Raw genomic sequence first — 23,569 nt, 5'->3', positions numbered from 1 at the left:
CAACTCCATAACCATATTGTCATCTGTATGACCTTAGGATGTAAAAGCACCAGAAATAACCAGATTTTTTCAGCCCAAAAATATGGTCCAATAATGCAAATGGCCCAAACTTACTGACAATTCTTTCCTCAGAAAACCATTTCCTCGGTAGATTCAACTTTAAATAACAAGGCTTGCTATTGGCCCCAAGTGTTACATACTTCTTTCTCTCTTTTTAGGATGTTATTTCTCTATTCACATTACATGGGACAGCAACATATGAACATGGAAAGGAGAAAACAAGCACAAAATAAGCTTGGGTCAACCAATCATCTTTTCTGCTTCATGGAAAGATCTTAAGATGTGACACAAGGTAACTTGTCAGCTCAGTAACGGATCATGAGCCACAACTCATTGATTTCAGCAGCATACATGCCACTCCAGTCATCAAAGTGTGAAGGCATAAAAACTGACCACGTACTTAGGTTTAGAAAGCATCTGAAAAGGAAGTAGCAGCATCAAGAGGACTGATAATCTTTATTATGCAAAAAAAACCAAAAAAAAAACCCAGAAAATAAAATACTTTAATAAGAGAAAAAATAGAAGGTACAATTCAAACATAATATTCCATATTGAAACCATACACAATGCAACATGAACATAAAAACATTGTTAAACAGCAATCTTCCAGTAAAGATCGCAAGTTTTGAGTATAAGCATCACCCATCACAGATACACAGCTTTTTGTGCATGTCTGAGTTTCAGTGAGAAAGATTATGACCAGCAGCAGCATTATTTAAATAGATATTTTCATTAAACGCTTACCTAGTGAATGTATTGGATGCAATCTCTTCATATTAAAAGTATAAAATTTTAAGCAAGGCAGTGCCTGCCAATACAGATTTTAACACGCAAATAAAGAGGATAAATATTTTGCAAGGGTTTTTTTTTATATTGCATTAATACACATTTGTTGCTTTAAAATGTGTATTCAAGTCTTTCAACACTTAAACATGACTAAAATGTTCAGCAACTACGCATCAAGTGACAACTAATTATTGCTATAAGAAAAATTTGTTTCCCAGAGTTTTAAAAGAGATGTAATTCCATTTGCAATTCTCAAGATATGTTCAAGTAATAGAAATAACTAGGTCCAGTGTCCATGAGGCATTCTGAATCTGTATTGGCTGTAGGCATTTATTGCCAGATCATATAAATATTTTATTGAATCTAAAAAATTTAACTAATTACATATAACTATTAAATTCCTTAGGAAATGTATGCAGTAATAAAATCACCACGGTATGCATTTTTACTTTAAAAAGCTAAAACTTGAGCATCAGGCTACCTTGAAACTCATTTCTGTCTAAGGGCACTATTTCATAGTTCGCTTTATAGAACAAAAAGAGGAAGTCAAAATCTAAACAACTTTTTCAGCTGGATCAGTGAACCACTCCAAATCAGTATGTGGTCACACAAGCACTAGAGCTGACTGACGAGTGAGAATGTGCAGACAAGAGTATGGGGTTAAACCATGACAAGGGCAAACAGGCAAGATGGAGCACAAGATTAAAGCATGGGCTGCTGTGAAAATACTGTATTAAGCCAGTAACAGAATGCAAGACAAGTTAAGTTGTTATTAAAAGGATATAACCTTCAGATGTTTCTGAAATAGCCAACTTCCTCTGTGTTTTAGCTAGCTATGGCTCCAGTAATGTTTTACACTCTTAAGAAACGTAAGAGAAATGTCAAGTTACAGTGTATAGTGGTTTAGTTCCAACACTCAACATACTAGAACTACTAATCAGTTCTGAAACCCGTTACATTGCCGAATGAGGCATTTCAACCTTTGGAATATGAAATATCCCAGTATTTAAAGAGTAAGCAAAATCTATTTGGAGAGCAAATGGGAGCCAGGGCACAAGAAGCAGATTTTACTTCAGCTGCACAACTTATATTATTATACATAAATCACCAACTAGACTAGGAAAATCACTGGGGATGTTTTCCACCATATATACAATACCCACTAAGAAAAATAGTTTGACAACGGGTGATGGTGACATAGGATGAAATGTTGGTCCTAAATGGTAAACATTCAGAACAGTCTCTTTAAACCTCAAAAATATAAGCTGTGCACCTTTCTTTCTCCTTCTCCCCATCAGTATTAAATAAAAAAACTTTGAAGTTCTTTTACAAACACATTTTCCATTTAAATTAAAAATTGCATTATTGCTCTGTTTTCTCTGAATGTAATGATGGTTTTGCTGGAATGTGAAAATCTAGAATAGGAACTCTTAGAAATGCTGGTAACAACTTTAGAGCAAGTTTTTCTTCTCAACTCTTTTTTTTCAAGCCTTTGGTTTGTAGGAGATGCCCAAATTTTAAACAGTCTATCAAAATAAGTTAATTTCAGTGTTAGTAGGTCTGATGCCAATTAGTTCTCGAGTTACACAGCCTTCCATAAAGGACTGGACTGACCAAAACTTGAATTTCAAATGCAACAACAGAAGTTCTTGAAAGCTCCAGCAAAATGAAAAACTAGCTGGTCACAGTCATATAGGAAAATGCATACCTTTCGCATGTCACCTTAAATTGCTTAGAAAGTACATCATCTTCCTTAGTAGTTGGGAGCGTAAGGAAAACTCCTCACCCATCACTTTAGTAAGCAAGCATTCTATTTCAGTTATGCTCCAGAAAGAGGAAAAAACAGATGTAATTACTCCTAGGCAATAGCATTATTCTTTCTCAATGAAAGGTGAAAAAAAACCCAAAAAAAAAACCAAAACCAAACCCAACCCTGCTCTGCATTGTTGATCCATAGAAAACAAAAAAAATTTGTTTCTTAAGTTCTTATTTTCATTCACATAGTGATGGTAAAAAAACAAATCAAAATATCAAAAAAAACTTTGTCAATGGGCAAGAACAGAAAAAAAAAATTATCATCTCATAGATATCTTAGCAGATGACTGCTGAACTTAAACTCAACAGTGCAACAGAGCATCTTGGTGTATCTTTCTAAAGATACTTTCAAAGTTGGTTTTGGTGGATTAAAATAGCTTACATTAATAAAAGGAACTGTGTAATTAACAGAGTAGCAAATGTTAGAGAAAAAGACAACCGTGTGAAGTTCTAAAAAGGTCCCCAAAACTCCACAGGGACACAACTCAGTACAGATGTCAAATCTGAGTTCTAGCTAAATCATTTATGAAAATTCCTTATGAACATCGGGAAAAAGTTAAGCCTGAAAAGTGGTTACTGAATACCATTTTTATTAATATACACTTCAGGTCACCAATAGAAATAATGTGATTTTTCTCTCAGATAATCAGTGAGATGAAGGGGAGCTATACTTTAAAAGTTCACATGACAGGATTCTTGAACTGCATTTTGGTATTGGGCTTCTTCATCAAGCTGAAGATTCTAAACAGAATGAAAACATCATCAAAATGGACAAATACTCAAGAGGTACCATAGTCCTTAATCATTCATTTCCCACATTTTTACATAGGAATTGGCACTTAGATGAACACTCTTCATCTTTACATGTACTAGATGATTGTTTATGTTGCACAGTATCTTTTATTTAACCAGGTACCAAGAGATACATGAGACAAGAGAAGAATCAGATGAGTGGGACAAGGCTCATTAAGCAGAAGGGTCCATCTTCTCTCCCTGGCTGAATTACATTACAGAACAGCCAGCTCAGAAAAGCTGACTGACTGTGTCGCACTATTCTTGTAACAGGGCTTCCAACCAGCCATAACATCCTCCATTAATAAAAACAAAATGTGATCCCTAGACAACAGTAATCATTGATCATTGAGAATATACTGCTTACAATGAGAAAGCAAACATGCATCATAAAAGATGGGTGGTTAACCTTGCTATTTTCGAAGAGCTGCCTTCCAAGTTGTTAATAAGCCAGAGTAATACATATTTTAATGCAGTTCTGGCAGCTGCCCCACATCAGAATTGCCACCACCAGTTTTACATCCTCAAACATGCAAGATGCTCTCATGCTGAAGAACCCAATCCCCTGCATCAGTCTCCTAGCTCTTCATGCCTTTGTCATGGATCACTCTACACATAGAACAATACGCATCATCTTGCCCACCTCTAACCAGTGAGGCTGCCTGCTCCTCAAGTAGTATGCTTGTCCCATACAAAGCTTAGTGTACCCCAAAGCCTGCCAAACTGTAGAAAATACAACACAAATTCTCCAGCTCTCTGATCTCACACACAGTACTCAACTGGTTGGCTTGACTCATGATCCATCCACTGACTACATCTGTGTATGTACTTCTGCATCTAGTTCAAGGTAATTTAATCAGTGAGTCTGAAAGAAGGCAACCTGAACAATAATTTAATGACATCTCTCTTTTTCACATTGTAGCCCCTGTCACAACATATTGGAAGAGAGGCTGTAGCAGCAGTATCAGCTAGTCAAGCTGTACTTTGAGTCCTGAGCATTATGATTTAACCATTTCTGCCATAAAAAGTCAAAAATGTCAATAAAACAGAATAGTTATCTATTTTATTTTCCCCTGAAGCAGCAGTAATTAACTGTTCTGGAGGAACAAATAGTTCAGATTGAGAACATCAAGGTATCATTAACTTCAGTCACCAGTTTGGAGCAGACCTTAGCTACTGACAGACATCTATTCCCAGTGGCAGTTCATGTTGATAATGGAATGTTTAAGAGCAGACAGGGCTACTTCTGAGTTCTGTACAGAGCAGGAACATAGCATGTTCAAAGTACAAACAAGTTTGGTACAAATTTTTTATTGGCATTTTTCTTATAGAAAATAGTTACCATTTATTCCCCTACACATCAAAGAAGAAAAAACTTACCACAAATTCTCCATAGTCAAACCGGTGTCTTAGATTTAGATGGCTAACGAGATTTCTAGTCACCTGGTTAGTATCTGCCCAAGGAAGAGATACACAAATGGGACAGATCTGAATTTGGAGGGGAATGGGAAAGAGAAAGAATGAAAAAAAAAAATTAAAAAAATTATTGGTAATACAGAACACATTGAAGACATGTTCTAGGAATAACTAGGAATACAGGATAAAAGAATATGGGAAAACAACTAGGAATACAGGAAAAGTCTATTACTCATCCACTACCAAAATACTGTGGAGATTTTCACATAAAATCACAGTTTTAAGTATTCTTTTCCTCAGTTGCATAACATTCAAAAATTACGTTTCAACTTGTCAAATTTCGTATTTCTTTTAGGAGTGTATTATTGTCATGTCTGTCTGGCACTCCTAGTTAATTTCTGTTAGTTAAAATTTAGAACACAAAGTGATTACTGCATCCTACTCATTGTTTGGGAGAATTTTCATACAGTTGAGATGATAGAGTCAAAATAAAAAATAACACACCCTATACAGATTAAAAGAACAGAAAACCAAACAGATTTTTCCTCTTCAGTTCCCTTGATTGATTACTTTAGATTACTTTTCACGTAAGTGCAGGTTTCACATAAAACAAGTTATGGTATGAATGGAAATCTACAGAAACAGATCTGAACTACTGAATGAAGAAGAGTGTCAGGCTCAAAAACTGAGTTTGTTTCACATCTAGATAAATGAGACAGCTAAGTCCGAAATGCCTTAAACCAACAAGCACATTAAACATTTTCACATGAAAGTCACCCATCAAGTTAAATGCACTGCATTAAGAATAATGCCTTTCTCAGACCACAGTGTTCTTTACAGATTAGTTACTATACATTTAAAATTATCCACGTAATTATAATGAAAGTAGCTTAAGAAGCATATATAAGCAACAACACTTACTACAGGAACTATCTGATAAAGATGCCTATTATTACAGTGATCCAGCAAGCGTTGTCTGGTAAAATTGGCTTCCTGACACAGGGGGCATTTGAAGGTTGGGTGTCCACTGTAAACAGAAATACACAGTATTAAATGGAAAAGAGAGTTTTAGAAGCACTGTTATAGGAAGTGTAAATTGTCTGTTATCTTGTTATTTTCCCTTATTTTGAAAAAAACTTCAAAAAAAAAGCCCACCCTCATTGCCATCGCAGCAGATCTAATGGAGTTCCAGTGCTACTTCCAAATTGCAATTTTAAAGCACATTTATTATTCATACATCTAAAGGCATTCTTCTGAAACTTGGATTTCAGAAAACTCTTTTGTAATGATTTCAGCTGCATCCTGATCTTACTTACTGGTAACATCTTTTAGTGCAAATCATCCAGGAAAGTATTAAAAAAAACCCCAAATTCTAATGTATAGATGCAAATGGAGAGGTAACTATAGAAATTTTTAAATACAACTTGTTGCATGTGTTTGTGGGATTTTTTTACATTAGTAGAAGCTTGCAATAGGACTATCTGGATCTGTTTTAATATTCACTATAGAAAAATAAACAGCCTACCTTGTTTCTCCCTGAAGTATTTGATTATTAGCCATCTCGCCATTATCAGATATTGCATCACTCCTGCTACTTTAAACGAAAAAAAAAAAAAAAAAAAGAAAAGAAAATTCGTATTATTTTACTCCACTATCAAGATTTTTCAAAGTTTAAGAGTAACATGGGGGAAGGGGGAGAAATCCATTGAGTCACATGAATTTCAAGGCAAAACATACAATGTTACATAATTTAACTCTCACAACTTTTCCCTTGGATCAATGTAAACCTCAGTATGCAGTTACCATGGTGACCCTTGGTGGAATACTATACAACTTTATAGCAAAGCAGTATATGATACAACAAACATTTAGCCAACAAGAATGGTAACGGAGATTACAGCCAAGTAGCTCAGAAAGCATTATGAACTATGTGAATGCAAGACAGGAAGCCCTTTCTAAGTTTTTTGACTTAAGACTATGCAAACAAACATTTAACTGCCATGGGATTACACAAATAATTTACAACTTTCAACAACAGCAAGATTAACTTTTTTACACTGAGCACAAATAAGCTATTTCCTAAAGCAAGAGTGACAGACTGAAACATTTAGAAAGCAATTTTGAGCATGTATGCACCTGTAGCTAAGCCAGAAGAAACTGCACAGACACACTGATCATTCCAAGAACATGAACATTTCCAGTCACAAATCTGGGCACAGTACATTTTCTTATACTTCTGTAATATTATAAGCACAGGTATGCTATAGTGGCATAGTCAATAAATAGTGATATAACAATATCCAGTCACTTCAGTGAAACACTGCTGAAGCTAGTTCTGGTAACAGCTTAAACTTCCACTTTCAATATATTGACAAGTTGAAAACCAGACAGAGAAGTTCAGACTGCTAAAATTACAAAACAGATATCAAAAGAAAATAAAGGCCAGGCTATATAGAATAAAGCCCTATGAAACTATTATGTAAAAAAAGGTCTTCAAAAATAAGCAAAAATCCCCAGTCAAAACAAATGCATCAGTGAGAAGGTATGAAAAAGAAAGTTCTTTAGCTTTACTGCCTGAAAACAAATTGTGTCATTTGTATTTTATGGTGTGTACCACACTGGAGTTCTTTGTATGTTTCATAAGAGATCAGTTCCAAATAAACTCACTTAGAAAGCGAAAGCTTGCACAGTAATGTTTTGAAACAGGATACCCACTAAAACAGACTTGGGAAAGAGGAGGAGGGATAAAAAGAGAAGGGGACTTCCCTGGGGCTAAATATTACAAAATATGTTACAAAGTAAGCTGCTCAAATGCTGCCAAGGAAAGGAAAGCAAGCTACAAATATTACACACTTTTTAGGAGAGTCCCTGGAAGACATTCCAAACCACCATGCAGAAAGGTTTTCTCCTGTGTGCTAAGAGTAAAGGAAAAGACCTGGAAAAACTGTCATTTTTTGATGCACAAAAATACGGACAATAATAATTGCAAAAAAGGCATACCCTGGAAAAAAAATACTTTGGGGGGAGGGGATAGAGCAGGGAAAGAAGACGCATTGCTATAGATAAAACATCCTGATTACCTGTTCCCTGTAGAATCTTGGGAAATCTGTAACTTTGGAATAATAGAAGAAACACCATATTCATCCTGATACTTCTTACACGTTTTATAATGCTGTCTCATCCACGAAAATCTAACCTGTAAATGAAATTCCAAATTATTGAAATTACTGGAGAACATTCCCACTCCCCAAACCCCCAAAAGTCAGGCATCTGAGAGCTCTCAGGGATGAAAGTTGCAAATAAACTGAAACAAAGTCACAGGAACTACAACTTCCATAATCCAGGATCAATAACTGATGAGCTATGACAGAGAGGGGCCATGAAGATGGAATAAGCACCACTGCTCCTTCATTCTTCTCTGGCCTGCTGTTATCTTGTGCAGAGCAGAAGCTTTTTGCATTAGGCATGTTCTGAGAATATAAAATGTTTCTCTTTGAGAAGGGATAAAAAAAAATAAAAATAATACAATATGTGAATGAGCACCAACTTAAGGCTGTATATCCACCTTAAATGCAAGGCAAGATAATGAGTTGCTCAGATTTGTCAGGAGACAGCTGTGCTGGATTTCCTCTAAATCAGAATTTCAAGTCCAATGGCACTGTCAGAAAGTGCTCACAGGTTTAGAGGCTGAATAAGATCACATCTAAGACCACATCCTGTGCCTAAATTCCATTAAGTTCTTCTGGGGATCCATTTGGTTCTTCCTTCCAGCTCAGCAACTTGCTATAGTTTTTTTCTCCCAGCTTTTCATCCTAATGAATCATGTGGAAGAAAGCAAGCAGCTCAGCTTTCCACTAGTACTAATCTTCACATTGGCAGAACTAAGTCCCAAGTGAAATGAAACAAACATGAAGACTACCTGGATGTCATGCAATTTCACGTAAGCAAAACATGTGCCTGAAATCCTGCATCTGTTTATACCAGAAGAAAGATTACTCTTGATTTCAGTGGGGATCACAATTTCACACAAAGTTTTGAAAATAATGACCCCTTCACAAAGAGAATGATGGGATGTAAACAGATTGATGGGGCAAAGGAAAACGGTGTATGATTTTATGTACACTAAGAATAATCAACCTGTACGTTTTTTGTTTAAATTCAATTTTACAGTAGTTATAGGCACTTTTATTTCCACAGCGAAAGTTTCTGAGGTTTTCCATATATCTGCAATTTTCTTGTCAAACTTTTCTTTTGCCAGTTTTATGGCCATATCCAGTTTTCACATTGTTTTGCAGAAAAACTGGCACTCCACTTAAAAAGTCCTTTATAGACAATACAAGATCCTCTTTCTGTTTACACTTGTTAAGCATACCTAGCAGGCACTGCACACCTAGTATATGCATAAGCCATAAAAAGCTAAGTTCAAAGTGTTATATAGGGTCTTTATCTCCAAGACAAGAACAACACACAGCAAAAGTGTGTCTGGTCAAAAATAATAAAGAATTATCCAACTTTTTGTAAAGTTTTACTCTACCTGCTTCTCACAGCATCTACAGCCCCCAGAAGCTTTCTTCATACTGTTTTCAACATCTAGAGCCCTTTTGGGATATGTTCTTTCTTTTTTAGTCACGCTCCCCCGGCAGAGAGGACAATGTGTTCCACTTTCTCTGATAGCTGTCAAGAAGCACTTCCTGCAAAACCTGAATTAAAAAGTTACCACAAACACAGGTTAGCAAAGTGAAGAGTGAGATACTTTGTCCTTGAAGAAAGCTGTCTTGATTATTAGGGGGAAAAAAGATGTCAGAGTAATGGTCTACTGTATACAAATCTTTATAAATAAAAGCAAAATGAAATAATGGCACTTACAAAGAAGCATACGGAAATAAGGGGAACTTGGCAGTGCACTTTATGCAAAGATCTTACTATTTACTGACTAGTATTCCTCAGCTGTTCACTGGATTGATCATTAATGAGATATTAAATGGTGCAGCAGGCACATGATATTGGAAAGCCTTATCAAAGTAAGCCCTGTTTATCGTCCTTAAGCGGAGCCAAACATGCTGCATTTAGCATGAAGGATCTCAGTTTACCAGCCTTCTGTGGTTCTCTCACTTTGTTTCCTGGTGTACCAGCTGCCAAAGCTATTTTGCTTTGCTACAAAGCGGTACTTTGTAATTAAATGTTGCTCTGAAAAACGCAGAATAGATGAACTGAAAAGAGAGAACAACTACGCTATGATCCTTGCTGGAAAACGAGCAGGAAACTATAAAGTGAAAACCGCGAGTTAGGTTAGATGCGTGAGATGTTTCCATCGACCAGCCAGCCGAGGGCTTGCCTTCAGGAGGTGGCTTTTCTAACCAGCCGGCCCTCATCCGCTACAAAAGAAAGAGGCATGGGAAAGCTAGGGCAGCCCTTGGCACGCAAGCCTCAAAGCCAGCTCCCTCCTGGGGCAGCCGTTCCGGGCCCCTGGGCGGCTGGCTTCGGGTGCAGGCCGGGGGCCGGCGTGCTGAGGGGGGGATGGCTAAGGATTAAAAGGCAGAGAACGGGAGGAGGGGAGGAACAGGCTTGTGAAGGAGGCGAAGGGGGTGCAGGGGGGCAGGGAGGAATACCCACACGTGCTGGCAGTTCGCGGTCCTCACGGGCGTTTTGAACACCTCCTGGCAGACGGGACAGTAAAAATCGTCCTCGCTGAAGCACGCCTCCGCCGCTGTGGCTCCCTCGGCCATGGCAACACGGCAGGGCCTTTCCGTGCGGATCGGCGACTAGGAGCAAGCCCCGCCCCGGTGAGCCGAGCCCCGCTCCGTTCCGCTCCCGCGGCGCCGGGCAGCCGCGGGCGGAGGACGCTGGGGGTCCCGGAGAAGATGGCGGGTGGGCACCTGGCACCAGGTGGGCGGCCGGGCCGGGCTGGGCTGCGGCGGCTGGGGGCAGCGGGCCCGGCCTGCGCGCTGCACGCCCCGCCCTTCCCTCCTCCCCCCTCTCCCGGCCCGGGAAGCGCCCCCAGCCGCGCTCTACCTGGCGGTGCTCGCGGAGGGAAGCCCAGCGCCGGGTACCGCCCCCAGCGCCCCAGCCGCGGCCCCGGCCGGGCTTCCGGCGGCACTCACCGCCGCTCTGCCGCGGGGAGGCAGAGACAGGGGCGGGACCGGGGCCTGCGTTTCCATGGCGATTGCCACCCGGCCCGCCGGCGCTGCTACGACACGGCGGGCCGGCCTCCGCTCCGCCCCGCCCTGCCCGGCCCTGCCCGGGAGGCTTCCCCGCTCCGCCTACCGCTCCCGCCGCCCGTCCTGGGCCCGCAGGCGCCGGAGGCCGAGGCTCCGGCACCGGGGCGCCCTCTGGGGCGGAAGGCGGGCTCACCCCTCAGCCTGCGGCCGGCAGGAGCGGCGGTTGGCGCCGGGTGTCCGGGACTGAGGCGCCAGCCCCCGATCCCAGCTCGACATGAGAGGAAATTGCTATCACCTTCTACACAAATACAGGAACAGTGAAAGCGTTTCTGCTCTGGTTTGCGTTTGTTCATAGACCAGCTGATGCTAGCGGTGATTGTATGAGGTAGTTTTAGTGGTATTAGTAATATTCGTGCCAGGCTTTCTGCCTTCTGAGTGGTGCTGATGACATCTTAGTCTCTGCAGTGTTCTTCCAGAATAAGGGATTATAAGAATATTGTGGTGGTGATACAGCAATACCAACAAATTTCTCCAGGTCAGGGAAAACTTTGGACCTGTTAAGCACATCTAGGTCTCATTTGAATTTAACTCACGGAGGGTTAACAACAAACAAAATGCTGGGGAAGCTTTAAAAGGAAATGGATTTGTAGAGATTATGTCACTTATATTAACTTGTGGAGATTGTATCCGTGACTAAGGTTCAGGCGAGGCCTGGGCTCTCACCCTGTACCAAAGGCATGGAGCAAAGGCTGAGAAGAACTGGGTCTTTCACCTTTGTTTCCCTTCTCTCCTTAGCAGCCATCTATACCACAGCTAGATGTTCAGAGGTGATCACTAGCTGGGGAGATCCTGCTCTCTCTAGCCTACAGTTAGACTTTTGGGGGAGAGAGAGTGCAAAACACTAAGACCTGTGGTCCGCATACACGGTCAATCTCCAGCATTTCAAAACAATTTAGGCTTCAGGTGTCCATCAGAGCCGCTTTTTGTATCTGCAGTGATAGACAGCAAAAGGCAATGTCCATGCCACCATCTGGGCTGGTGGCCTGGAAGGCAGGGAGGGAACTGCAGGAAACAAAGCTGAAGCTCAACTTCAGGTCTCTCCTCAGGTGAGGATGAGGGGCAAACCATCCTGTGAGTCCATGAAAGACACTGGCTCAGTTTTCTTACTTGGGGTCTACTGCAATTACCATTACCTAAAAATGCTAGTATCCTCCTAACCAAAAGCAGAAACAGCACAGCAAAGCCAATGACTGCCCTAAATACCTTCCCTTTAGACCACATGGAGGCAAAATTTGGATCTGAAACACTGAAGAGAAGCATATCCAAAGCAATGGGCCAAATGGAAGAATAAAGTCACCTGGGCTGAGGTATTTACTTCAGGTTCGGAGAAAATCTGGTGGAAGTGGCAGAACATCCTGGGCAGGAGAAGGCAGGGCTGGGATTTGAGGTGTTGTGGTAAGATGTCCTCTTGTAACTGCAGTTGTCCTAGCTCAGGAGGCTACTACTCCCCTGTGCTTATCACTGCTCTGTTAAATGCTGCTAATGATTAGCTTAGCTGTTCATGGGCTGGCAAAACCCTTACTATTTAAAGTGATTAACTGATTATCTTCTTCCCTGAAATGAAGTAGGAAGCCAGGCTGGTATATCTGGAGAGGCACAATGAGTAATGAATGGGAGTTGGAAGTAATCTCAACAGCGCAAGTGCAAGCCAAAAGAAAGCACAGAACTACACCTTAAGTAGGAAATAGCCTGCAAAATGCTTCTGGTGTGGTTTTGTGTACATTAGGACTATACCACAGCTGTACAACCAGCTTCAAGCTTCAGGTATGCCCTCTCCATGTTGTGGCATTGCATTAAAAGAAAGAATTACAGAAGCCTCAGTTCAGATGCTACGCAGCTACCTTGTGTTACTCACTGGTAGGGAGTCAACATAGCCTTCATCAGACTGTGGCCTTATGTCTCAATTTCTCAATCTGTTAAATTTCTCAATCAGTTTTTAATCGCCAAATAAGGTTGCTGTGAAATTAATTACTGTAGGTAAAGAGGGTTATGCCCTTTGAAGGCAGGTGTTAAACAAAAGCAAAGATTTATTGCTAAAGGAACATGACAGGTCTATTTGAACTTTGTTCGGGAGACCGCAGTGTTTATCGATTAGTAGCTTTTGGCAGGGGGAGAAATTGCACAGATGACCTCAGAGAAGTAAGCTACAGAAAGGTGTGTGGGAAGGCATTCATGCTTTTGCTAACGTTATTGTAAATCTTGGTCCTTTAATAAAGCTGTGACCTTGGAGTTGACAACTAGTACGGCACGGAGCAATATACAGCCTGGCACAAGCCGTGTAAATCTTATGTAGTTTTTGCCATTGACAGAGACAACATGTAAAGAGAAATCATGCAGCTGAAGTTTATGAACACATTTATTTGAAGGAAAGCATTTTAAATCAGACTTTTTAGATTAAATTAAACCAATGGCCCTGCCAACTTTTTATTCCTCATGATAAAATGTGTTTGTGAAATGAAATCTCAAGAGTGAAAACCTGTAGAACTGCTCATAAGATTTTGCTTTTTGCGGGGGACAGCTGCAAAGTGATCACCTTTGCACAGCTATTGTGTAACTTTCTATAACTTATTCTTGTACTATTATTTTGGTTGATTTCTTGGCAATGCTGCTGTAAGAAAAGCACATCTCTTTGCCAATATGAAAAAGGCAGGGATTTGTTCTGTGGGAGCCGTCAAAGATGATGTGAGCAGAAGGGGAAAGGGAAAGAGCTGTGTTACTACAGGGGGATCAGAAGGTGCCATGTACAAGGGGAAGGACATCTTTTGCTCTTGCCAGGTGTATCTCTACTGACAAAGAACACTTGCGGTCACAGACAAAACTAAGGACAACACTACTGTGGGGTTAGCTTATTTCAGATACATATAAGGTTCTCGATGCATTTTTTAGACGTGCAGGCTACTTTTCTCTGGCAGACCAGATTACTTTTTTTTTAGTTACTGAAATATTCCCACAAATTCCACCTTTTGGAGCATTCACTGCCTATCTTTCTGACAGATGAGTTTTCATTCCCAAGGACAGTTCTCAATGAGAAAGGAAAGCAACTTTCTCACGCAGATGAAACATTGAATCTTTCCCTTCCCAAAAAGGAGCCACTTCCTGATTCCAAGAAAAACTAGTGAAGACCTAAAAGCCTATTGGGAGTTTCCTTGTTAAACATGTTACCATGTGATCAAAGCTACTTTAATCACTATACATGCTTCTATGTATGAATAAACAGATCATCTTTGGAAGTTACTATGTTATAGTGTACATGTGAAAACTGTATATACATTATTCAACTTACATAGTAAGAATACTATGTTATACAGGTTAGTTAAAAGACACTGTCACTCTCTTGAAATGTTTTCTAATTTTTATTATAAACCTAATATTCCCTTCTTGCTGTTCTTTCAAGGAAGCTTTCACTTGCCAACCCTTATCTTATAAGCCCCCCCCCCGATTTTAATTTAAACTGAAATTTAGAATAATTTAAAAATTAAACAGCACTTAAGAAAAAAAAAATTCATGCCTTAATTAATTAATTCATGCATTCATCCATTAATTGCAAAAGGCTAAATTTTAATAACCATATTTATCCACAGAACATGTTCTTCCAGTCTTCTGCAATAGTCCTTATGTGCTGTTTGGATGATTCACATGCACATATTCTAAGAATGACCCACCTAGAACTCTTTCAATAAGAACTTAACCAGCAGTGTCTATGCCCTGGAAGAAAAAAAGAAATTATATTTTATTGATTATCAAGCTAGTAATTCATGTGTTAATAGATTTAATTTTGACTGCTTGAGTTACCAGTTAACAAAATACTAGTTCCAGTGGGTTTGCATCCGTGCTTAAAGTTTACTGCCTAACTTTCTGTTCTTTAGCAGTAAACACTGCAATGTAAAGCAAGAGGAATCATTATGAAACTTGAAATAATTGAGAATGTCAAATGCAGAAACAGATTAATTCAGGGACTATGCAAAACCCAGCAATGCTAATACTCTCTATTAAAGAGTCCAATTTGGTGATGCGTGTTACATTACTATGTATAGAAATAAATACTCAAATCTTAGCTATAATTTGTGAAGCTGAATATGGTGAGCTATCATTAAAGTGCTATCATACATAAGTCTGTTTCTGTCAAGTGCGTGAATTACACGCTCAAATTTTTAAGATGGCTCTTTACCCCTGCCCTCCATTTGGACATTTTGGACATAACTTTCTTTAGTGCCTTTGCACCATTTGAAAAAATAATGGTTTATATCTGTCTTTGGGACTTTGTCTAGAGCAAACATACAGAAAAACACTAATATTCTTGAGAAACTATTAACAGCACATTAATGTTTGTGCTGCATTTTCTATTTTACAGCCCACTCAGATAGCAAACAGCTGCAGCACTTTCAGAAGTACAACCTTGTCATCCTAGGTTCTTGTAGAAAAAGAAACAGATTGTTGAAACAACTTTTGTTTAAAGTACATAAAATTGACTGGATGGCCACATGCAAAGAGTTGTGGTCAATGGCTCAGTGTCCAGTAACAAGTGGTGTCCCCCAGGGGTCAGTGTTGGCACCGGACTTGTTAAACATCTTTGTCAGTGGCATGGACAGTGGGATTGAGTGCGCCCTCAGCAAGTTTGCCAATGACACCAAGCTGGGTGGTTCAGTTGATACGCTGGAGGGAAGGGATGCCATGCAGAGGGACCTTGACATGCTTGTGAGGTGGGCTGATTCCAGCCTTATTAAGTTCAACCATGCCAAGTGCAAGGCCCTATACCTGGGTCGGTGCAATCCCAGGCACAGCTACAGGTTGGGCAAAGAAGAGATTCAGAGCAGCCCTGCAGAGAAAGACTTGAGGCTATTGGCTGATGAGAAAATGAACATGAGCCGGCAGTGTGCGCTTGCAGCCCAGAAAGCCAACCGTATTCTGGGCTACATCAAGGGAGCATGACCAGCAGGTCGAAGGAGGTGATCCTGCCCCTCTGCTCTCATGAGACCTCAGTTGGAGTATTGTGTATAGTTCTGGTGTTCTCAACATAAAAAGGACACGGAACTGTTGGAACAAGTCCAGAGGAGGGCCACGAGGATGATCAGGGGACTGGAGCACCTCCTGTATGAAGATAGGCTGAGAAAGTTGGGGCTGTTCAGCCTGGAGGAGAGAAGGCTGCGTGGAGACCTCATAGCAGCCTTCCAGTATCTGAAGGGGAGCTATAGGGATGCTGGGGATGGACTATTAGGGACTGTAGTGATAGGACAAGGGGTAACGGGTTAAGACTTAAGCAGGGGAAGTTTAGATTGGATATAAGGAGGAAGTTCTTTACTGTGAGGGTGGTGAGGCACTGGAATGGGTTGCCCAAGGAAGTTGTGAATGCTCCATCCCTGGCGGTGTTCAAGGCCAGATTCGACAGAATCTTCGGTGGGATGGTTTAGTGTGAGGTGTCCCTGCCCATGGCAGGGAGTTTGGAACTAGACGATCTTACGGTCCTTTCCAACCCTAACTATTCTATGATTCTATGACCTCAGGTCATTTATGAATCAGATGCATAATACTTTCTAAGAAATGAGGTAAAGGAGTAACTTATCCTGCCATCAGACAGCAACAGAACAGAAGACAGAATCTGTAAGTTGGCACCTCTGAGTACTAGACTATGCTATGTATTCATGACTTGTTGATTGTAAAAGGTGTGGAAGAAGACACACATAAAGAATTCAAGCCCAGTAGTCTGCAAATACTATTACTATATAGTTTTCAAAATGGAGTGTATGTGCGAGCCGAAGATGCCTTATAAAATTTCTGCTGAAATAGCTTGGATCTCTCCCAGGTGTTAAACAACAAATTGGACAGCACTATAAATAAGTGGAAGGAAGTATTCAGTTTTCATCTTGGAGGTCTTACAGGAGAAATACTATCAGTGTTCTAAAAAGAACCAGAAATGTGAAATAAGTGGATCAGTTGTGGCCAAATGGCATTCTTTGAGCAAAATGAATACTGCTAGGCACAGCACACTTTCAAATCACTTATCAGTTATGCTAATCCCTGCTGTGTAATTCATGTCTGCAGACATCCCAAGGACTGTCAACCTGTATAGATCTGATGGTTAATATATTCCCTTCTACTAGCAACAACGGAACAGTCATGCAACAGCATTTGTTTTATCCAATACAAAATTTGTTTCTCATCCAAACGATTCATGTATCCATGTGTTTATCCTTCAGAAAAGAAACTAGTAACAAATAATCCATTTGTTTATCATCCAAGCCACTGTTTGGATGATGAAGTGCTACAAGAAACATACAGGATTTCTCTGGTTGACAGAACAATTCACCTGTGTGCCTACAACAGAAGTGCCTAAAACCATTCATTGAAAGATAAGCTGAATTACTTCCTGTAAATTCTCTGTAATACAAAAGTTGCAGTTGCTGCAACATCTATTTCTTCAAGCATCATGAGAACATTATGTCAACAACACTATTATCATGGGATACAGCATGTGAGAATAAATTATGTATAGACTAAAAGAACCTTTATGACATATTATGGTAATGGACATTACGATACAATGTGCCAAACAATCTTATGCCTTCCTTAGAGCTAGAAGTCTGATGTGTTTATTCTAAGTTTGAAACAAAAAGGTTGAAACAGCTGTGCCACGTTACTTTTTCTGAAGAAGTTGTTTCAGTGGTATTTCAGAATTAAATGGAAGGGTCAGTGTATCAGTAGCAAACAAGGAAGTGCACTTCTCAGCATGTTCCCTCTCTTTGCTTTGTATTGACCATATGGTGTCTACAGTTCATAAACCAACTAAAGAAGTTGTGAAACCAGTATGACTTAAAATATCACAGTTTCATTTCCCTGGTCATATTTTCTACATTATTTGTAGTCAAGCAATTCTGAATATTGTTTTTTACTTTTTCAAAGAAATGTGCAACAGGCTGTATAACGCATATTACTCACGAGTCTCTCAAGATTAGCTTGTATATATAACTCTGAATTAAGTAAATAGTAATTTCCTAAGTTTTAAGGCTTAATTCTGCCCTACAGCTAGACAATACAACTATTTATGAATTCACCCTGAATGAAAACTTAAGACCTTAGAAACTGACAGTTGTCATACAAGTTATTGACAATTACTTCAGTTGACCAAAGTAAATAGAGAGCCTAATCTGAAAAAGACAAAATTTGACAAAATGTCATACATTAAAGCATTAATATATACTGAGTGAATGCTTCCTTTAATTTACTTGGAGCTCTGGCTCCAAGTTAGTGGTGAAAACTAACCCGCAATGTAAAAGGGAAGAGAGCAGGTTTCTTCCATCCCACCCACTGCAGGAAATGGGGACATTAGTTGATTTGTCTACAAGTCCTTCAGTATGTAAGCTCTCTAAAACACCTCTTCTGTGAGACGCTAGACTTAGTGATAATGATCAGGGAAGCAAATTTCATTTGTCAAGATGTGAGTCTACACTCTGTGGACCTCAGCCCTGCAAACAGTGTCACAGTAAGACCCTCTGTGTACCGTCAGAATGAAGCTGTTTTATGTTAAGTGACCTTAACTTAAAAAAGAAAGAAAACCAAAACCAAAACAACAAAAAAGAGACCAAACCAAAGAAATTAAAAACCCACTATGACAGACTGCTATATAAGGTCACATAAGCAGTTCTTAAATTATAACCTCAAAACCCAGGTGAGAATACAAAGCAAATGCTGCACATAAATATGAGTTGTGGCAGTAGAAATAGCACGTTCAGGATTTAAAAGCAGGCAAGCCACTGAACCTAAGCAGGCAAGCCGCTGAACATAGCTTTGTTATATCCATCATCAGACTTCTACACCATTTTCAGTGCTCCAGCCAGCACTCACAGTGATAGAAGTGCTAACATTTTAAATATTCAGTGCATACGCACTTGTTTGTGAGACATGGGGAGAGGGAATAAATATAGGTAAGTTTCTCCTCCACTGTCAAAAGCAATTAAACAATTAACATACTTTGTCTGTTATCTCCTAGGAGTAATGCTTGCTAGAATTAATCAGTTTAACATGTGAATTCACTAAAATATATACTTACTTACACTGCCACTGCTCTCCCTTCCCATCTGTGGTAATTGAGAGAGTGGTCAATTAGCTCATCCTCATCTATTTCACATTGGCAATAAGGACAGGAATCTGGGAAAAAGAGGTCATATATTGTTAGTGGATGAATATATAACTGATACATTTTTAGTACTACAAGCAATAATAGACAGATTTAGATTTCTCTGGCCAGATATCATTAGGATCTTCTTTTGCCATAGATAAAATGTGGCATGGGTGTATGCCCATGTGGCCGGTTGTGATGTATGCTATGCTGGTGAAAGGTCAGCCTTGCTAATGGACACTGTGAACACTGTATAGAACTGTGCCGGTATGTCAGAATATTGATCCAGAAAAGCATCTTAACAAAACCATGACCTTTGAGAAGAACAGATGAAAATACTGGACAGTACAACTATGAACATTTGATAAAAGCATCATTTAATTGTTATGATATGCTTGGAGATGCCTGACCAAACTAGCAATTCTCAGGAGCTCTCACTGAAACCCTCTCATAGAGAATTCCTAGTTTTCAGTACAGAGTATGGGCTTGTTGCATGGTGGAGACGCTGTTTTCAGGTTAGTGCTGTTTTCAAATGTTTGTGGATAAATGTTCAAGTTTTTCTGAGCATCAGAAGAGCAACAACTGTTAAGGAGATATGCCTCCTGAGCAAGCAACCTGAATAATGTGTCATTTAGAAATTCAGATAGCAAAGGGTATAGGGACTTTAAATTGCATAAATAAAAAGCATTTAAATAATGATATCAAAATTGCTCCTTATTATTACTGGACAAAACTAAAGGTCATTGAACTTCAAGTCCTCAGTCATTCTATAATTGCTGCATATCTCATCAGTTTCTCTAACAGGTCTTGCCTTGAAAGAGAATGAAAGGGACAAAGAATTCTCTCTGTATACTGTAAGTATATTAATAAGAAAAGCTGTCAGTGTTGTTTGTCAATTCAAAACTATTTCTGAAAAACAAATTATTAGAAAAGAGATAGTTACAGTTAGTTCATTATTTGTCTTATTCATTCTGGAAAAAAAAACCAAAAAAATTTTCCAAGGAGTTTTATTAGAAAGTAAACATAATTCTGCCCCAAGAAAAATAGCAAAAACTGCTGGCTTGCCAAAATACAGTTTTTTCTACAAAACGCATCACATGGAGCTAAATTCTATCCAAATCATACTAACTGCGTATAAAATACTAGTAGTAGTGTAGTCAGACACACGCACAGAACAGTGTTTATTTTAAGTACTATTCGAGTATTATTATTTTAAAATATTAGGGAAGGATTCATGTTGAATTCTATGAAACAGAAACAAGTTCAAATTACCCCTCCCTCCCCAAGAAAAAAACAAAAACAAAAAAGCCTGAACCAGACAATTCTTCTACCAGCTTGACTTTACTATGTTGGTATAACAAACTCAAAAGTGCTTTTATGATGTCATCAGTGCCAAGGTCTACCTTGTTACAGCATCTCCAAGCTCCTGTACAAATCCATATTTTTCTATATATTTTTCACAAGTTTTTATCTGAGCTGTCATTTCACTCAGACCTACTTAAGCAATGAGAAGCAGCAGCTTGTTATGTTTTATACCATGACACATTCACTCTAATACATTGCTCTGAATATTTTCTAGTTCAAAGCCTTATTACAACATCTTCAGTTTTGCCAGTTCTGCCTGGAGATTTAAATGCAGCAGCTTCTAGAAGAGAGGTACCTGAAACCATAAATCACTGTGGTCAAACCAGCTGGTACTGGTGGTCATGCTGTGCAATTTAGGACGTTGCCACTCACCCTCCTGCGCTACTCCTCTGCTGAAGGTTACCCATCTTTCCTTCTGACCCCTTTCCCAGCCTTCCAGCCCAGCAGAAAGTATCATGTCCTTACTGCTCAGATATTTCTACTCAGTTTGGCATTTTAGTGAAAATCCACCTGCTTTCCCTGTTGCTAAAGTGTTAACCTTTACACTAGAGCTGCTAAGTCATGTATCCACATTGTCCCCGCCAGCTCTGCTACAGAGATGGCAGCTACAGCAGACGAGTGGGGTCAGAAGCCAGGGCAAAACCTTCTTAAGCCGCTGTAAAATAACTTGCTAAGCTTGCCAGTACACTCTGTGACAGCATTTCTAGCATACTTAACAGCCTGTGATTGATCTATAGGAGGATTTCATATGTAATCTCTTCTTTGGAAGCCTTCTTCATACATAGCTTCACAGAGCCATGTAAAATATAATCAAAGCCTAAATCAGACAGAAGGGGGTATTTTGCTGTTACTTCACAGAAGTATAAATGATTACACTAAGTGCAAAGAGAGTACAGCCAAGACCCAACATGCTCCCTGTCCAAGGATAAACTCTGAATTGTTACACACTGTTTGCCCTTGGGCAGGTTTTAACTTAGATTATTCCTGTACTTTAGACAGGGTTGAAAAGGTTTCTTTTTCCCCTGAGGAACTGGCGAGTCTTCTATAAATAACCCTGTCCAAGGTTCATGCATGTTGTCTGAGAGCTTTCCCCTCTCAGTGTCACAAAATATAAAACCAGATTACCCTTGGCCAGTGTGTTTACCCTCCCCCTAAAATTGTCAGTAGCCAGAAAAGGAGTTAATAGAAAGGATACAAGGATTGATGGAGAACAACTATACTCATGCATTATACACAAATAGTCTTTTGCTATTAGTCAGAGATATGTTCAGTTGAATATAAAAACCATTTGCAAGAATTTAAGGTTCAACAACAAAAACCCCTCCACCCTTCCCCCAGTGTATCACTGCTTTATTTTCTCACTCTGCACCTAAACAGGTAAACAAATCAACAAACACAACTCAAAAACTGTGCAGATAGATGAAATAAAATCTAATCGTCTCAGGATATTGACCCTGAACATTGCTAAAGTCCATTTTTTTCCCTTCCATTTACTCTCCTATTTAAATAAATTTTCATCAACACTGGAGATGGCATTTTCTCAGATGTGGGCAGTAATGACCCACACTGATTGTGCCAGCACGATGGATCATCAACTACAATGGTCCAAGAAAACAGGGAAGGATGTGATGGCTAAAAATTATAAGCCCCATACTCTGTTGATAGCTGTGATGGGGATGTCTGAGGCAGATGACAATACAGGGCAGTAGAGGGCAGGAGGCATGTCTTTGTGTTAGCAATGGACACACATGTAAGCTGATGTTAGTGGAAGTTGAGGTGCCAAGGACAGCGGAAACAAAGCTCTGTTTTTTCTCGACGTGTTCTCTCATGTCATGCATCCCCATGTATGGAGCTTCTCTGCCAGCAGTGGAAATGACTGCTGAGGCCAAGGGAGAATCCTGAAAGGAGTGGAACATATACAGATATCACACGCTGCCATCAATGCAGCTGTCACAGCAACCTAACAAAGCAGCTGTTGCATTATTTTTGCCTGTGATTAATAAAAATAAAAGGAGATTTTTTCTGGGTGTCCCCAAGTATGTGAGCCCCCAAAGAACAAAGGTAGCATTCCCACTTATTTCTACAAATACTGGAAAATTTATGATACATTTAGGAATGCACATAATTAATCGGGATCTGCCTAGGTTTTTCCCACTTGGCTGAAAGTTGTATCTGCTCTGTTAGGTACAGTTGGAATAGGTTTCAATATCTTTTGGGCACTCTATTTTTTATTATGAAAGATTATTGCTTTTTTTCTTTAATTTTGAGGAAATTTTAATCGAGAATCAGAAAATCTAATATCTGAGCATGTCTCAATATATGTCTGTATTTATTCCAGTATCCAGTGTATTTTCTGTAACTTAGTATTTCTAGAAAAGTGAAGTCAAGTATGACCCACTTTTGAGGCAGAAATAAAAAAGGAAATGCAATAGATTTGGCAGCTTCAAGATGAAAGCACCAGCAAGTTCAGTATCCTTCAGTTTGCATCTGGCCTGCAGTAAAACTAGTAATCTGCTGTCAAAGTGATTTTCTTGGAAATTTCCATATGGATTTGGTTTGGGAAAAGATATCACCATTTTCTGAGCCCAAACTGGGCAATGATGATTATCTCAGATAAATAGCTTTTACAGTCATGTTATTAACTTGCCAAATCAAATATGTAACAGTAACAGGACAGCAATATTGCCTGTGCTCACTATTTATTCATGTTGTACCCCATTGATGAATAATAAAAGCAGATCTAAGAAGAATTACACCTCATCTTAAGTATAACCCACAAAAATGGCGACAGCAGCATGCATTGTTATAGAAACTGCAACCAAGTATGTTCCAGCACATGTGAAATCTTGTCAGTCAAAATCAAGTCAACAGATTTCCTCTGTCAGTTACTGGTATCCTTTAGTTTCAAACAAATCACAAAGAAAGTAGCAAAGTAGCAATACCATGCCACTGGCTGAGCAATAATTTTACCTATTGACGTGTTACGTTTGGTGTCACTTGGTTT

General features: G+C 39.5%; 1 protein-coding gene and 1 long non-coding RNA gene across 3 annotated transcripts; both read right to left on the bottom strand.

Moving 5' to 3' along the window:
* Positions 1-543: 543 nt before the first annotated feature.
* On the bottom strand, positions 544-10,980 carry RNF138 (ring finger protein 138). Of its 2 annotated transcripts, none has more exons than XM_065668186.1 (7): positions 10,483-10,980; positions 9,404-9,569; positions 7,950-8,065; positions 6,395-6,460; positions 5,791-5,896; positions 4,834-4,941; positions 544-3,402 (listed from the first exon to the last, which is right to left on the bottom strand). In XM_065668186.1, the coding sequence occupies exons 1-7, from the start codon at positions 10,593-10,595 to the stop codon at positions 3,334-3,336; spliced, it is 744 nt and encodes a 247-aa protein (XP_065524258.1). In that variant the 5' UTR covers positions 10,596-10,980; the 3' UTR covers positions 544-3,333. The 2 variants fall into 2 exon arrangements, with proteins under 2 accessions (XP_065524258.1, XP_065524257.1); XM_065668185.1 differs by having other exon boundaries at positions 6,395-6,463; positions 10,483-10,978.
* Positions 10,981-14,505: 3,525 nt separating this feature from the next.
* LOC136009357 (uncharacterized) lies at positions 14,506-21,040 on the bottom strand. Its single transcript, XR_010610519.1, has 3 exons — positions 20,938-21,040; positions 19,136-19,229; positions 14,506-14,792 (listed from the first exon to the last, which is right to left on the bottom strand). It is a non-coding gene; the product is annotated as an uncharacterized LOC136009357 (long non-coding RNA).
* Positions 21,041-23,569: the final 2,529 nt, after the last annotated feature.

This window comes from Lathamus discolor, chromosome 2, assembly GCF_037157495.1.
Source record: "Lathamus discolor isolate bLatDis1 chromosome 2, bLatDis1.hap1, whole genome shotgun sequence".
NCBI lineage: Eukaryota > Metazoa > Chordata > Aves > Psittaciformes > Psittacidae > Lathamus > Lathamus discolor.
This window is presented reverse-complemented; position numbering and strand designations above follow the sequence as displayed.

Bases quoted from the DNA above. Each gene is read 5' to 3' on its own strand.
- RNF138 (XM_065668185.1), bottom strand. From the start codon at position 10,595: ATGGCCGAGGGAGCCACAGCGGCGGAGGCGTGCTTCAGCGAGGACGAT. The intron at 6,464-7,949 runs GTAATCAGGATG...TTTCGTTTAAAG, and splicing joins CAAGATTCTACAGGGAACAG to TAGCAGGAGTGATGCAATAT. The intron at 3,403-4,833 runs GTAAGTTTTTTC...CATTCTGTTTAG, and splicing joins TTGACTATGGAGAATTTGTG to AATCTTCAGCTTGATGAAGA.